The sequence below is a fragment of the Rhinopithecus bieti genome, unplaced genomic scaffold, assembly GCF_001698545.2.
Source record: "Rhinopithecus bieti isolate Rb0 unplaced genomic scaffold, ASM169854v2 scaffold_81889, whole genome shotgun sequence".
In the NCBI taxonomy this organism is placed as follows: Eukaryota; Metazoa; Chordata; class Mammalia; order Primates; family Cercopithecidae; genus Rhinopithecus; species Rhinopithecus bieti.
This window is the reverse complement of record NW_016830131.1, coordinates 345,869-363,515: the sequence shown is the minus strand read 5'-3', so window position 1 is coordinate 363,515 and position 17,647 is coordinate 345,869. Positions and strand designations below refer to the sequence as shown.

Sequence of the window (17,647 nt, the reverse complement as noted above, 5' to 3'; positions counted from 1 at the left end):
AGCCCCAATAATTGTATGTCTCTGAGAGAATATTTCCAAGTTAACAATTTAAATTTACCTCAGTGAGTTATTTTATGAGTTCAGAGCAAAGACCACAAGGCATTTTGTAACTACCATGTAAACTGTTATAAAGAATTAAAAAATGTAGCCTGTAATCCCAGCACTTTGGGAGGCCGAGACGGGCGGATCACGAGGTCAGGAGATCGAGACCATCCTGGCTAACACGGTGAAACCCCGTCTCTACTAAAAATACAAAAACTAGCCGGGCGAAGTGGCGGGCGCCTGTAGTCCCAGCTACTCGGGAGGCTGAGGCAGGAGAATGGCGTAAACTCGGGAGGCGGAGCTTGCAGTGAGCTGAGATCTGGCCACTGCACTCCAGTCTGGGCGACAGAGCGAGACTCTGCCTCAAAAAAAAAAAAAAAAAAAAAAAAAAAAATAAAAAAAGAATTAAAAAATGTAAATACACAAGAAGAAAGGAAAAGGATAACATGAAAGGAAGCACTTAGAGTAAATAATAATGTTGCTATTTTGTCAACAAATGAGAGATTTGATATTTATTTATTTATTTATTTATTTTAATTAATTTTTTTTTTTTTGAGATGGAGTCTTGCTCTGTCGCCCAGGCTGGAGTGCTGTGGTGTGATTTTGGCTCACTGCAAGCTCCACCTCCTGTGTTCACACCATTCTCCTGCCTCAGCCTCCGGAGTAGCTGGGATTACAGGCGCCCGCCACCTCGCCTGGCTAATGTTTTCATATTTTTAGTAGAGACGGGGTTTCACCATGTTAGCCAGGATGGTCTCGATCTCCTGACCTCGTGATCCACCCACCTTGGCCTCCCAAAGTGCTGGGATTGCAGGCACGAGCCACTGCGCCTGGCCCAAAATTTGATTAAAAGATCAATATTATCAAATGGCCTACCAAAATATTTTCAGTCTATTTGTTTTTCTGTCCAATAGTAAGAAAAAAAAAACCCCACTCTTTCCACCCCTATTCTCTTTACCATACCTGAAAGCACTGATAGAAAAGGGGGCTCTTTTAATTAAGCGCTGCTTTCCAGTGGTGAGATTCATTTGCTTCATTTCTGTACACAAAGACAAGATATTAGATAAGTCATAAAAACACACTGTAGCATAAAGTGTCATGAAGATCAACAGCCACGCTACACGATGATCAAGAATCAAGGAGCTTTGGGAGGAGCTGGCCAGCATAGTATATTATGGGTACTTTAGCATACCGCTATGGATCATGTTGTGAAGGTGCTATTCAAGGAAGCACAGCTTCATTGCTTGATCTAAGCTCACACATAAAGATGCTAATTTCATCCACTGCTCAGTATGCACCGTCTATTCCCCTTCTGTACCACATTTAGGTTAAACAGACACTAAACTAGGAGAGTTCTAAACTCAGGAAAGCTAAGAGTACTAGAAAGAGAGAAATTACAGTATTAAATGTGGTTGGTTTATTAAGTAGAAAAATGTACTTCTATCTCTCCAAAAATTTTGGAAATGATTATAAAACTTGTACAACTTACAGAATTTCAAAAATTTCTACATTTCCTGATTTCTCCTTAATTATATAACTAAACCTAAAAAATAGAAAACCTGGCTAGACCCAGTACAAACTTACATAAAAAGATTCTAGTGATACGAGACTAATTACTTAAAGGTATCCTTTTCTTCTTTCATCCATGCCTCAGTCATGGCAATATTTACCAGGTCCATTTCTTCATTCCTCAAAGTTAAGTGGTGATTCTTAATGTAAGATTCTAGCCAGTTTACCTCATCTAATTGATATCATTCCATTTCAGAATGATTAGGATTACCCACCCAGACCAAGGCTAGTATAAAGTGTGTTCTGTCCTTTCTGTGTTCTCCTAGACTCTACACATACTGGATTTACCACTGTTCAGGGAACAAGCAGGATCATCTCAGCATGTGGAGCAAGACCTGTGATGCCACCTTCTTGGACCATCTCATTTTGAGTTTACTTTTTACCGTTTTTATAGAGAAAACCTGAGTTGGCTAGGGGCAGAATGGTTGGAGCTGAAATCTGCAAAGAGTACATGTGAAATACTAATACCCACGCCTTTGAAACAGGATCATTACATAGAGGGTTGGGGAACTCAAGTTATTAGTATATGTAACTCCTGTTCCTTAATAATGTTATTTTTAATAAACTCTATTTTCTGACAGCAAGTTTCCAAAAAGTGTAGTATACTAAAAAATATTCTTTCAGAAACATGTGGCTTGCTGAATTATCTACCAAATGCTTTGATACATTTCATGCTCTACTTGAGGTCTGTTGTCTGTGCATATCATTCGGTCTCAGTTCTCCCTCAAAAATACCTGTACACATGACAAAAAACGCCTACCAGACACCTTCTGCCTAGACTGCGGCAGAGGGACAAATGTCAGGGCCTCTTAAATCCTGCTGATTTGCCTAATGGCATTAAAAAATTATGGCTTGCCACGAGTAAGGATCTCATGGTTTTTAATTCTTGATAATTTAAAAAAAAAAAAAACAAAACAAAACAAGAAAAACAACTTTGGTGGGATAATAATTATTACATATTTGGTTCCATCAATCACTTACTGGACAAATCCCCTTCACTGTTTCTGGGCCGTGGCTCATCCCAGGGGATTTCCTAATGTTTCCCCACCCTACCCAGCCACAGTGCGCTACAAACACTGTCATAAAGACACTACTCACAGGAATTGCGAGAGAGCAGCTAAAGGACTAAGCTGTGGAGCAAACAAAATGTTCTTTTATTAAGAAAGCCTCCCATCCACGTCATGTTTGCCTCTAAGCAATAAATAGCTGAAACTAACTGCTTGAAACTTGAGGAGCTCAGTTCATCAGGTTTTTCATGGGACACCCCAAAACATGCCCATATATCACAGATGAAATCCAAAGTGGGACTGATTTCCAGATTATCTGGCTAATCTGTGAAAGAGCCAAATAAATACGAAAATGACAGAAGGCAATGTCCATTAAAGAAATCGTTTTCTGACAAAGACATCAAGAGAAAGGTCATTCAGCTAATACTTGTTCTTAAAACTACTGCCAACTACCTATGACTTTCTCACTTGACATCTGTTTGATCCTTAAAGTAAAAAAGTTCTGGCCAAGCAAGGTGGCTCACGCCTGTAATCCCAGCACTTTGGGAGGTGAGGCGGGTGGATCAGGAGGTCAGGAGTTCAAGACCAGCCTGGTCAACATGATGAAACACTGTCTCTACTAAAAACACAAAAAAGTTAGCCGGATGTGGGGTCAGGTGTCTGTAATCCCACCTACTCAGGAGGCTGAGGCAGAGACTTGCTTGAACCCGGGAGGCGGAGGTTGCAATGAGCTGAGATCGTGCCACTACACACCAGCATGAGTGACACAGCGAGACGTCTCAAAAAAAAATGTAAAAATGTTCTTACCTATTTCAAAAGACTGATGGGATGATGAATAAAACAACTGATATAGTGTTTTGTGTTCCTTAGAAGTATGAAATGCACTTAGTATATATGACAATCTTTACATACATTAATATACACAACCATATAAACACACCTTTTATAAAAGGTAATGTTGCTCAAGATTTTAAAACTTGAATTTTATAGAGGTATTTTGTATATAACAAAAAGGATATACTTCACTGTTGGCAAATATATCAACTAATCCTGACCTTCAGAGCTGTAGATTTTACCATATCAATATACTAAAAACACACAACTATTAGGGAAAAAAACATACCTGCAAAGTCTATCTTGTAGCTGAATTTGGAAGTAGTAAAAGAAATGGAGCCACAAGGGTTTGTTTTGAAGCTTTTTTCGATATCTTCACTGCTAACTGAACACTGACTGTTGGTATCCGGCTTTAAGACAAACCAGAAAGTTTCATTTACCAGCTGTTCACATTAATGACTTGGCCACAGAGGTGGTACTGTGGTCATAGAGACAGGGAATGGAGGGACAAGGGAAACTTACTAATCACCTGTTCTAGTTCCCAACACACAGGGAGACTCACAACTAAGCCAGCATATTGAAAATGGTTTAAGGATCTCCAGTGAAGAAACAACTGGTTACAGTCCCCTTCAATAACTAGATATATATAGAAATATAGTTATTTTTCCAGATAATCACAATTTTTACAGATTATTCCAATAATCAAACTTTCTAAGTGGCTCAAATTAAGTCTTCTTTTCTAGTTTAGTAGAGTAAAAAAAAAGACTACAGGTTTTGAGTACGGATTCAAATCTCAGTTTCACTAGCTGTGTGACCCTTGACAAATTATGTCAACTTTTCTGAGTCTTACTTTCCTTGACTGTAAGAGAGAATGTTAACATCTGCTTCCAAGTTACTGTGAGGATAAGGGAGAAAATAAATGTACAACACCTAACATAACACCTGGTGTACAGAAGTGTTTAATACAGATTTGTTCTTCCCTTTCTTTGTCCATCAAACCAAATTTGGAGTTGCTCAGATGTACTGACACCATGCAACTCTCAGTCACATTCGTCCTCTGTACACAGAGTAAACACATATTGTTTCTTCTAAATAAATGAGTGTGAAAACTTGGGGAAACGAAAAGGAAAAGGACTAGAATAATTTCTAACTTTTTTTTAGTTAAATGATTTTATTTCCTTAAGGTTTAACTTCAAGTTCTATATTTATATTCATTTTACATACATTAGCAAGGTGATGCTAAGTGAATCGAAAACACTTCTGCTAAATTCAAGGAAAGGAGCTACCTGAAACATGTGCCACTTCCCACATTCTGCCAAGTAAAACCAGCCCCACTGGGTATCTGATGTGTCCATGTCATCCACTTCATTGTTTGTTGTTTTAGAAAAGAATTCTTCTGCTTTGTGAAACATCTCCTGAAAAGCCAGAAAGAGGTGGAGGAAGAAATAATTCTATTAATAACAAGTACACTTTTTACAGATCATTTTACTTCTTTACAAAGAGTGTTATTCAAGTGTCTTTCCTCCCATGACACTTTAAAAACAGCCTTCTATCTTGCATAATGGCTCTGAAGATAAACATTTAAAATGTTGGACATCATTGCTTAACAATTTAGGCAAATAATAATAATCTTAGGTAGAATATGCCAATGTCTATTCAATCATTTAAGTAAGCTATATCAACATCAATAATCACTTCAGGTTTTCAGCATAGCCCCAAGCAATTTCAATTTTATCTTATGTTCATGTATTTGGTCAAAAGGACCCATGCTATCACACTAGTTTAAGATCAAATGCATCTAATTTTTATTTTAAACAGCCATTTGATTTAATGGCATGGAAAGATATTTATATGGTGTTGACTGTAAAAGATTACAAGAAAATAGAAACAGTAGAATCCAATTTTAATAAAAATAAACTTACCCCGCGAATGTGTGTGTGTGTATCTGTGTATGTAAATGTTTACACACATACATAGAAAAAAGTCTGGATGTATATATAACAATCTACCACCATTTTTTCTAAGTGTCAGGATAAAATAGCAATAACAGTAAACTTTATATGACTTACTATGTGCCAACTACTGTTCTAAGTACTACACAGATGATAACGCATTTAGGTCTCACAACAACTTAGAGACAGATACTATCAGTACTCCAAATTTATAAACAAGGAAACTAAGGTATAGAGAAGTCATACAACGAGGAAGTCAAGATTCAAACCCAGCATCCTGGTTTCAGGGTCTATGCACTCAACCACCGTCACATACTGTCTTATACTTCATTATCAATGAGTTCATAATTTTAACTATACCAATTAACTCACATACACATTATCTTCGAAAAGTTTTAAACATTCTTGGTTGGGTATTGCAATGAAGAAGTCTCTAGAAAGGAGACAAAGAGGCTGGTCAAAGAAAATTAAACTCAATCTGGAATTTGGCTTCCTGTCCTCATTCTTCAAGGGTTTTTAAGTTATTGAGTTTATAGAACTACTACATAAAAAATATTCTCCTTGCAAAAAATCAGAACATTCAAAATAAAGCTAAAGACTTTTTTAACCATCACTTCCATTCCTGGTACCTTCTCACCTTTCTTCTCCAGGGTTAGCCAATACTATAATTTCACTGAGTGGCCGGGCGCGGTGGCTCAAGCCTGTAATCCCAGCACTTTGGGAGGCCGAGACGGGCGGATCACAAGGTCAGGAGATCGAGACCATCCTGGCTAACACGGTGAAACCCCGTCTCTACTAAAAAATATAAAAAACTAGCCGGGCGAGGTGGCGGGCGCTTGTAGTCCCAGCTACTTGGGAGGCTGAGGCAGGAGAATGGCGTAAACCCGGGGGGCGGAGCTTGCAGTGAGCTGAGATCCGGCCACTGCACTCCAGCCTGGGCGACAGAGCGAGACTCTGTCTCAAAAAAAAAAAAAAAAAAAAAAATTTCACTGAGTATCTTTCAGAGCTCTCTCTCTCTCTCACTCTGTGTTTGTGTGTGTATAATTATACACATATAAAAACACATAGAGTTATTGATGATTTGATAAAAATTTGATTTCCTGTATCATTGATTTTTTTTTTTACAACGAATATGTACTACTGGGCAATTTAGAAAGTATTTGCCTTTTAATTTCATCATTTAAAATGTCCATCCTATTTTTAGAAGCGGTAGTAACCTGGAATAAGTCTCTATTACCTTGTCTAGGCCACAGTTGGCTCTTCACAAAATGAAAAATGATCGACTCCTTCCTCATTGGGTTGTTGGTACAAATGAATGAGACAATGCAGTAAAGTACCAAGTACAGTGCCTGACCTCAGTGAAGGGGGTCTGTTATTTTTTATATATGTTTGGAAACTCAAGCAATGCTTTATGATTATTTCCCACTTTTTCTTCATGTTTTAAATTCGATTGGCTTCTAAGAAATGAAACATAGAACACCCTAGGATCAAAGGCTTCTGGTTTAGGACCCACTATTTACCTTATCTATTTTAACCACATAATAAAGACAATGATTTAAAGTTTAAGATCAAACTGTCCAGTAAACTATTCACAATTCCTACTGCTTTTTTAAATTAATGTTAATTTCATTTGGCCATTTAACTGTGAGAAAGAGAGAAAGAAAGCAAATGTGACCTAAATTTAGCTTTTCTTCTGAAAATAACCAGAAAAATTTGGAAGAATGAGATTGGAGCTAACAGTTAAAAATATTTGCCTTATGAATTCTATCTTTTCTCTATTAGAAAAGAGAATGGAAAAGAGAAAAGTTCCCTTTATACAGCATACATATACACGTGTGCTCTGCTATAAAACACCTTACCTAAGACTTCGCTTTAGGCCAGGTCACAAATGAAAGTGTTTCAGCAACATCCTTTCAGAGCTTTCTGTTATAAGTAGCTTTGGGTGGGACTTCGGACAGCCCCATCTTGTATTTGTCACAGTTTTAGAGAGGACAGCACTATAGACAGGTACCATTGTATTGAACAATTCTAAAGCACTTCAAATCTTATAAAATTCCTTATCAATTTACACTATTTATTTTCCTCCACAATTCAATGTGCAGGAGAGAAAAGTGATTATTTTCCAATTAAAGTCAGGAAAAAAAACAAAGCAGAGAATAATATAAGTTTTTAGTCTAGATTCATAGCCAGCAGTACAGAGAAGATTAAAGAAACACCGAAGGCCTCCTGAACCTCAGTTCTTCCCCCTGCGTGACCAAGCCGCACTGCCTCCTTTCACACATGCACAGCTATTTCTCCTCTCCTTTGCTTCACACATGCTCTGGGTTTCTTTCAAAAGATGCATTTTATAAGATTAAACATTTCGATTTTCTACAGTAAGTTTTCTCTACAAAGAAATGACTATTTTGCATAATTATGCTCAAAGAGTTAAGTCAAATTTAAATTAATAACTTTAAAATGCCGCAACCATAGTAAGAATGGCTCTAGGCTAGGACACATTTATAGGTAATAAAAAGAATATCCACCAGTTATCGCTTATGAAGTAGGTATTTAATGATGTTAGATGAATGAACTTGTTCAGTCACAAGGCCACATCCTGTCTGATTTTCCTGTTTGTAATTAGAAGCAGGCTGGGAAGAAAAAAAAAGCTAGTACAAAGCAGTAAAGCATTTTGTAAAGTTTCCAGGGCAATGGGTATGCTGGTAGAGCTTGTCTTCATGTTATCTGTCACAAAGAGAATCTTTATTTACAGAGCCTGGGAACAGTCAGTCTGGATCATCAAATTGAAAAGCTGTGTGGAAAATGAGTTTAAAGTCAAAATCCTGGTCTATATAAGGAAAATAATGCTGCCTCCCAGACTGGTTTCAAGTTTTCTGACATAAATTTTAGTTTACTACAACAGACTATAATTTATTTTGTTAGCATGAGTATAGTATCTTGAGGAAATCATATTTGGTAATAATAACTTCCTTGCCTCTACATATAAAGAAGATCCCAAATCTGATCTTAAAAGCTTAAAAATGAACGAGAACTTCCAGAATGACAGAACAAAGAGCTCAGTGGAACTGGCAAAACTACATTTTAAAAACTAGTAGGCTGGGCATGGTGGCTCACACCTGTAATCCCAGGGCTGTGTGAGGCTGAGAAGGAAGGTTCACATGAGGCCAGGAGTTTGAGGCAAGCCTGACAATATAGTGAGACTCCATCTCCACAAAAAAATAAAATAAAAATTACTCAGGCACGCTGATGCATGCTTGTAGTCCCAGCCACTTGAGAGGCTGAGATGGAAGGACTGCCTAGCAGTTTGAGGCTGCAGTGAGCTAAGATCATGCCACTGCACTCCAGCTTGGACAACAGAGCAGGACCCTGTCTCACAAAATTAATTAATTAAAATTAAAACTGCAAAATTATTTTAAAAAACAAACATTTAAAGTCTCTGGAAATTGTACTAAGGGCATACAGAAAGTGGAGAAACATTCATCCAAGAAAATTTACTAAATCTCAGAACAAGTTAGAGTCTGTGGCATTTGAGTTACAAACCACCATTTCTCACATCCTACCAGGTCTGTGTTATGAAGGCTCCACCTGCGGTACATGTAGCCAAAAGACAGGCAGAGGGCTCCCCCTCCCTCAGGCTCCCGGACTGTGGCTAGTTTTACCTTGGGAGGCGAAGGCTGCTGGTGTTTCTCCTCTCCTTCAGCCCAGAGGTGCAGAAGCTCTGTTCTGGAGAGGTGACACAGAGGACCGGTCTCTCTTCCCCTACACAGCCCCCATTCACACGGTGGAAGTTCTATTCCAGGTACAGCAGGCTGAGAATACTGGGCCCTGACTGCCACCGCCCCAACTTGCTCCCAAGGGCTGCTACCACCACCCCAGTGACCACTCTAAGAATGGAGTGTTACTCGGGGGAAAAAAAAGGCTCTCACCTTCAGCCCCAGGTGCAGTGGCATGGAGATTTTGCTCAGGGGGAAAGACAGGCCATAAGGACAAAGAGCTCTACATTTCCACCTGAGAGGACTGACATTATCTGGAACAGAGAGGAGAAGCCCATGCCTAAGTGCATTATCAAAAACAGTGGGGCCAGTGCAGTGGCTCACGCCTGTAATCCCAGCACTTTGGGAGGCCAAGACAGGCAGATCACCTGAGGCCAGGAGCTTGAGACCAGCCTGGCCAACATGGTGAAACCCCATCTCTACTAAAAACACAAAAAATTAGCCAACCGTGATGGCGGGCACCTATAGTTCCAGCTCCTCAGGAGGATGAGGCAAGAGGGCCGATTGAACCCCGGAGGCAAAGGTTTCAATGAGCCGACATCACGCAATTGCGCTCTAGCCCGGGCGACAAGAGCAGCGCTCCATCTCAACAAAAAAGAAAGAAAACAGTGGAAATCTTAATGAAAAACAAGAAAGGCTAGGAGCTCCAATACAAGCAGAATGGCAGAGCAGGCAGAAGTTTAATGCCGAGAACCACAGAGAGGCAAGAAGAGCCCTCTGAGATCATAGAGGAGTCAGAAAGGCACTATAAAAACACTAGGCTGTATCCTCCCAGGAATGATCAGGGCAGAACATGGGGCGGTCTTGAAAACATTCTCTAAGCTATACATATAGTCATCAGCACAGCGTAGAAACTTCACTGGCACAAGGGTCTTAACCACAACTTCTGGTTAAACACAACTTAACAGAAGCTACTCTGACCCAGGGGCAATTCCTACGAAGCCAGGGTTAAATGAAACAGCACTATCATCCCTGGAAGTCTGGAATACTGTGTACATGCCGAAGGTTGGGCCCTCTCAGGAACTAACTTCCAAGCTACTAGTACTTGGCTAAATGTAGGACCAAAAAAAAAAAAAAGTAAACTCCCTGAACTATGATAGCAGCCACCAAGCCACACACACATTTAACACTTAAGGGTAAAAATCTAACTACCTAAAGGAAAGTAAACACAATCTGTGACCAGTACGTAGTCTATGCCAATCCAGAAATGCCACATAAGTAGTCAGGCTAAGAGATTAAGAACAATGGGGAAAAACCTGAGCTGGGATATTAGAAGCTACACATTGTGAGGAAAATGGACTTGACAGAATTTGTTCAGCTGTATCACTAAACACATAAACCAATAAACAAACAATCACAATAGGGATCAGCATCCAGAGTTGCCATGTTACTTAAAATATCCAGTTTTCAAGAAAAGAATTATGAGACATAAAAAAAAAACTCCACAAAGATGTGAGCAATACCCATAGAAAACCAAAAGACGCTGCCTCCAGATGGGGCACAGGTGGTAGACTGAGCAAACAAACACTTCCAAGCAATTAATACAAATATGTTCAAAGACCTAAATGAAGCTATGCTTAACAGGCTAAGGGAAATTATGATGACAATGTCTCATCAAATAAATAGTATCGATAAAGAGAGAAATAATTTAAAATAACCAAATGGAAATTCTGGAGTCGAAAAGTATAGTAAGTAAAATGAAAAACTCACTAGAAAGGCTCAGTGGTAGCTCTGTGAACAAGAAAATATCAGCAAACTTGAACATAAATGAACAGACATTATGTAATAGATGAAATGTAAGAAAGGAAAGAAAAAAATTAAAGAAAATAAACAGAGCATTAGAGAAATGTGGGATACCACTAAGTGCACCAACATATAAATAACTGGAGTATCAGAAGCTGAGGAGAGAGAGAAAGGCACAGGAAAAACCTTAAAGAAAGTAAAACTATCCAAATTTGTACATTTTATATATAGACACACACACATATATATACACATGTATATATATACACACACACACATCTATACGTGTGTGTGTGTAGACATAAATCTACACATCCAAGAAGCTCAGTACATTCCAAAAGGGAAAAACACAGAGATCCAAATACAGACACATCAAAGTCAAAATTTGGAAAGTCAAAGACAAACAGAAAATCTTAAAATCAGGAAGAGAAAAACAACTGATCACATGTAAGAGAATCCTAATGAGATTAACAGCTGACTTCTCATCAGAAATGCTAAAGGCCAAAGATGAGGAGACAACATTCTCCGAGTACATAAAGTAAAAAACAAACAAACAAAAAAAAGCACCTATCAACCAAGAATCTTATACCAGCAAAACTATCTTTCAAAAATGAAGGTGAAATAAAGATATTGCCACAATTACAAAAACAGAGAGAATTCATTGCTAGCAAACCTGCTTTACAAGAAATAACAAAGGAAGTTTATTAGGCTGAAATGATACTAGGCAGTACTAATAATCCATGGGGGATAAAAAAAGAACAAAAGAGTGCTGGTAAAGGTAATTATGTAAGTAATTTAAAGGTATAATTGCTGATTTCTCCTTTCACCTCTTGACTGATTTAAAAGTAACTACATAAACCAATGCATGAACTGCCAGTTCCAAGATGGCGGCACAGAAGATAGCTGGCTTCACTCCCTGCCCCCAGAGAAAACCAAAAACAAATACACAGCACCAAGATTATCACCAGCAATACCCCAGAACGCAAATATTATGTAGGGAGAGGCAGTTCCCAGGGACACAGAGGAGTGAAAAAAAACTGAGCAGACAGTAAGGGAATTGGATTTTCTTACCCACGATACCTCACCACAAAATCAGCCCAGCATCAAGCATACAGAAAACTTTCCCCTGACTCATGATTTCTACACTGGAAAAAGTGAGATTAAGGTGGCCAACCAGCTTTCCCACCATCTTGGGTTCCCTGACAGAAGACCTGTCCCTGCCTCAATCTACAGGAAGCACTGGGAGTACCTGAAGGGAGAACTATCCCTGAAGACAGCCAGAGACAAAGGAGTTAAGTAGGACTACAATCCCTAACCCTGGAAACTGCTCTGTGACTCAATCAAAGGAGACACCAAATCAGAGTGGCTATTCAGCAACACCACATTATAGGAGCTTCACCCACAGGTTTCCCAGGCACAAACCCCAAGTCAGCCTTCCCGCGCTGCCAGGATAACCTCTTTGGTACCTCTCCCACTCAGCATGGGCAGTGTTCTAATTATTTACCGGAGCTAAGAAAAACCTGAGTGTAAGGCCCCATCTAGTGCTTAAAAGGAGGCAGGCCTAGTGGGTAAAAAAAGATACTCAATAGCTAAATTACAAAGAATCTCTAATCTCTCTATACTACAACTTCTTGTATCTATAAGATGTTTTCGTAAGTCTTGCGGTAACCATAATGCAAAAACCTATAATAGACCCACTAAAAATAAAAAGCAATGAGTTAAAACCTACAACCAGAGAAAATCACTTACCCAGAAAGGAAGATGTAAGAAAGGAAGAGAGCAGTTACAAAACAACCAGAAAATAAGCAACAAAATGAACTAACAAGAACGACCTTATAAATAATAACCCTGAATGCAAAGAGATTCACTTCTCGAATCAAAGAGCACAGAGTGGCTGAATGGGGAAAAAAAAATTCCAAATATATGATACTTACAAGAAACCGACCTCACCTATAAAGACACACATGAGGATGAAAGGGAAGAGATAAAGATATTCCATGCAATTGGAAAACAAAGAAGAGCAGAGTAGCCATATTTATAAAGAGATAAAATAGACTATGAACAAGGCCTGTAAAAAGAGATAAAGAAGGTCAATAAATAATGACAATAGGGTCAACTAAGCAAGCGGACATAATAAGTCATCTATGCACTCAACACCCGAGATCTTAGGCATATAAAACAAACATTAATAGACTTAAAGTGAGGGGCAGACTGCAATACAGCAAAAGTAAGAAACTTTAAAAAATAATAATAATAAAAAGTAAGGGACTTCCAGACAGAAAATCAACAACAACAACAAACCACATCAGATTTAAATTACACACTAGATCAAACAGGCCTGTCATTTACAGAACATTTCACCCAATGGCTGCAGAACACACATTCTTTTCATCAACACAGGAAATATTCTTCAGAATAGGCCATATCTTAGGTCACAAAAAGTCTCAACAAAAAAGCAGAAATCATATCAATTATCTTTTCTGACCACAATGAAATGAAACTAGAAACCAAAGAAAGGAGGAACTTTGGAAACTGCACAAAAACATGGAAATTAAACAACATGCTCCAAAATGACCAACCAGCCAATGAAGAAATTAAGAAGGAAATTTAAAATTTCTTAAAGCAAATGAAAGTGGAGATACAAAATACCAAAAGCTATGGAATACAATAAAAGCAGTACTAACAGAGAAGTTTATAGCAATAAACATCTGTATCAAAAAACTACACTTTAAAAAAAGAAGAAAACTACAACAATCTAACAATGCACACCTTAAGGAACTAGAAAAGCAAAAATAAACCAAATCCAAAATTAACAGAAGGAAAGAAATAATAAATATCAGAGCACTAAAAAAATTGAGACTTAAAAAGCAAAGCCGCATTTTTCAAAAGATGAACTAAAATTGACAATTCTTAGTCTTAGTGAGACTAAGAAAATAAGAGAAGCTCCAAATAAATAAAATCAGAAATGAAAAAGGTGACAACTGAGACCAGAATAAATACAAAGAATTATTAGAGACTATTATAAACAACATGCCAACAAACTGGAAAACCGAGAGGAAATTGAAAAATTCCTGGACATATTCAATCTACTATGATTAAATCATAAAGAAATAGAAAACTTGGGCCAGGCGCAGTGGCTCACGCCTGTAATCCCACCACTTTGGGAGGCCGAGGTGGGCGGATCACAAGGTCAGGAGATCGAGACCATCCTGGCTAACACGGTGAAACCCCGTCTCTACTAAAAATACAAAAAAAATTAGCCAGGTGTGGTGGCAGGCACCTGCAGTCCCAGCTACTCGGGAGGCTGAGCCAGGAAAATGGCATGAACCCGGGAGGCAGAGCTTGCAGTGAGCCAAGACTGTGCCACTGCACTCCAGCCTGGGCAACAGAGCAAGACTCCATCTCAAAAAAAAAAAAAGAAAGAAAGAAATAGAAAACTTGAACAGGCTGCGTGCAGTGGCTCATGCCTGTAATCCCAGCACTTTGGAAGGCTGAGGTAGGAGGATCATTTGTGGCCAGGAGTTCAAGACCAGCCTAGGCAACACAGCAAAACTCTGTCTCTGCACAAAATTTAAAAATTAGCTGGGCATGTGCCTGTGGTCCCAAATACTTGGGAGGCTGAGGTGGGAGTGGGAGTATCACTTGAGGTGCAGCATGTAAAGCTGCAGTGAGCTATGACTGCACCACTGCACTCCAGCCTGGCCAACAGAGAGAGATCCTGTAGGAAGAAAGAAAATAAAAGAGAAGAAGAGAAAGAAGAGGAAAAATAAAGAAAATTAAAACCTAAACAAACCAATAACAAGTAACAAGATTGAAGCTATAATTATGTCTCCCAACAAAGAAAAGCTCAGGACCTGATGGCTTCACTGCTGAATTCTACCAAACATTTAAAGAACTAATGCCAATTCTACTCAAACTCTTCAAAAAACTTGAAAAGGAAGAAATACTTCAAACTCATTCTACAAGACAGCATTATCCTTATATCAAAACCCAATAAGGTCACAACAAACAAAGAAAACCATGGGCCAATATCACCCATGAACATAGATGCAAAAATCCTCAATAAAATACGAGCAAACTGAATTCAACAACACATTAAAAAAATCATTCACCATGATCAAGTGAGATTCACATCTCAAGGATGCAAGGATGGTTCAACATACGCAAATCAATCAACATGACAGATCACAGCAGAACCAAGAAGAAAAACCATATAATCATTTTAATAGATGCTTTAAAAGCATTTGATAAAATTCAACATCTTCTAATAATAAAAACCCTCAACAAACTGGATATAGAAGAAACATATCTACTAAGGCCAGATGACAAACCCACAGCTAATAACACACTAAATGGGAAAAAATTAAAAGCCTTTCCTCTAAAATCTGGAACAAGACAAGGATGTCCAGTTTCACTACTGTTACTCAACACGATACTGGAAGTCCTGGCAAGAGTTAGGCAAGAAAGAGAAATAAATGGCAACCAAATTGGAGAAAAAGAAGTTAAATTTCCTTTGTTGACAGAAGACATAATCCTATTCTTAAAGAAACCTAAAACTCCACCAAAACTTGTTAGAACTGATAAATTCAGTAAAACTGCAGGATACAAAAATCAACGTACAAAAAATCAGTAGCATTTATATATGCCAAGAACAAACAATCTAAAAAAGAAATCAAAAAAGCAATTCAATTTACAATAGCTACAAATAATATAAAATACATAGAAGTCAATTTAACTAAAATGAAAGATCTATACAGGAAAAACTATAAAATGCTTATGAAAGAAATTAAAGACATAACAAATGGAAAGACATTCCATGCTCACGAACTGAAACAATTAATATTGTTAAAATGACAATACCACCCAAAGCAATTTACAGGTTCAACATAATCCCTATCAAAATACCAATGACATTCTTCACAGAAATAAACAAACAAACAAAAAATCCTAAAATTTATATAGAACCACAAAAGACCCTGAATAGCTAAAGCAAACCTGAGCAAAAGCAAGGCTGGAGGCCTCACATTACCCAACTTCAAAATATACTACAAAGCTATAGTAATCAAATCAGCATGATACTTGCATAAAAACAGACACATAGACCAATGGAACAGAATAGAGAACCCAGATATAAATCCACACATTTACAGCTAACTCATTTCAACAAAGTCACCAGGAACATAGAATGGGAACAGTCTCTTTAATAAATGGTGCTAGAAAAACTGGATAAAGACTATCCAATTTGCAGAAAAATAAAACCATACCACTATCTCTAACCATATTAAAAAATCAAATCAAATTTAAAGACTTAAATCTAAGATTTGAAACTATGAAACTACTAGAAGAAAACATTGGGGAAATCAGAACATTGGTCTGGGCAAGATTTTTTGTGTAAGACCTCAAAAGCACTGCAACCAAAGCAAAAATGGATCACTGGAATTACATCAAACTAAAAAGAGTCTACACAACAAAGGAAACAATCAACAAAGTGAAGAAACAAGTCACAGAACGGGAGAAAATACGTGCAAACTATCAATGTGGCAACTGATTAATAATAAGGATATATAAGGAGCTCAAATAATTCAACAGCAAAAGAAAAACAAAACCCACAAATAATCCAATTTAAAAGCGGGCAAAAGACCTGAATAGATATTTCTCAAAAGACATACAAATTACCAACAGGTATATGAGAAAATGCTCAAAATCACTAATTTTCAAAGAAATGCAAACCAAAACCACAATGAGACATCATCTCACCTCAGTTAAAACAGCTTTTATAAAAAGACAAAGAATAACAAATGCTAGCAAGGACCTGGAGAAAATGGAACCCTCGTATACTGTTGGTGGGAATGTAAATAAGAACAGTCACCATGGAAAACTATGGAGATGCCTCAGGAAAAAAAAAAAAAAATAGAACTAACATATTACCCAGCAACACCACTACTGAGTATATACCTAAAAGAAAAAAAAATCAATATAGTGAAGAGATATCTGCAATCCCGTATTTAGTGCAGAATGATTCGTGATAGCCAAGATAGGGATCAACCTAAGCATCCATCCATGGATAAAGAAGATCTGGTTTAGAAACGCAATGGATTATCCAGCTGTAAGAAAAGAATGGAGTCATGACATTGGCAGCGACATGGATAGAATGAGAATTCATTATGCTAAGTAAAATAAGCCGAGCACAGAAAGACAAGTATCACCCGTTCTCATTCATATGTGGGAGCTAAATAAGTGGAACTCATGAAGAGACAAAGTAGATTGGTGGTTACCAGAGGCTGGGAAGGGCAGGCGGAGAGAGTGATTAAAAGAGGTTGATTAACGGGTAAAAATATAGTTAGGGCCGGGCGCGGTGGCTCACGCCTGTAATCTCAGCACTTTGGGAGGCCAAGGTGGGCAGACTGCTTGAGCCTAGGAGTTCCATACCAACCTGGGTAACATGGCAAGAACTTGTTTCTAGAAAAATTATTACACAATTAGCATTATTTATAGGTGATAACCTAAGAAAATTATTGAAAAACTATTATAGGCCAGGTGCGGTGGCTCAAGCCTGTAATCCCAGCACTTTGGGAGGCCGAGACGGGTGGATCACGAGGTCGGGAGATCGAGACCATCCTGGCTAACATGGTGAAACCCTGTCTCTACTAAAAATACAAAAAACTAGCCGGGCGAGGTGGCGGGCGCCTGTAGTCCCAGCTACTCGGGAAGCTGAGGCAGGAGAATG

General features: G+C 38.2%; 1 protein-coding gene across 5 annotated transcripts in view; it reads right to left on the bottom strand.

Annotated features, from left to right (window-relative positions):
• The window catches only part of PARP11 (poly(ADP-ribose) polymerase family member 11), a 55,909-nt gene that overhangs the window by 17,109 nt on the left and 21,153 nt on the right, over positions 1-17,647 (bottom strand). For 3 of the 5 annotated variants that reach the window (XM_017865196.1, XM_017865197.1, XM_017865198.1), the window contains 3 exons: positions 4,739-4,867; positions 3,742-3,862; positions 1,006-1,081 (listed from right to left, as the gene is read on the bottom strand). In XM_017865196.1, coding sequence (XP_017720685.1) covers positions 1,006-1,081; positions 3,742-3,862; positions 4,739-4,867 — 326 coding nt within the window. The remainder of the gene's footprint in view (positions 1-1,005; positions 1,082-3,741; positions 3,863-4,738; positions 4,868-17,647) is intronic. The other 2 variants (XM_017865199.1, XM_017865200.1) reach the window with 1 other exon arrangement.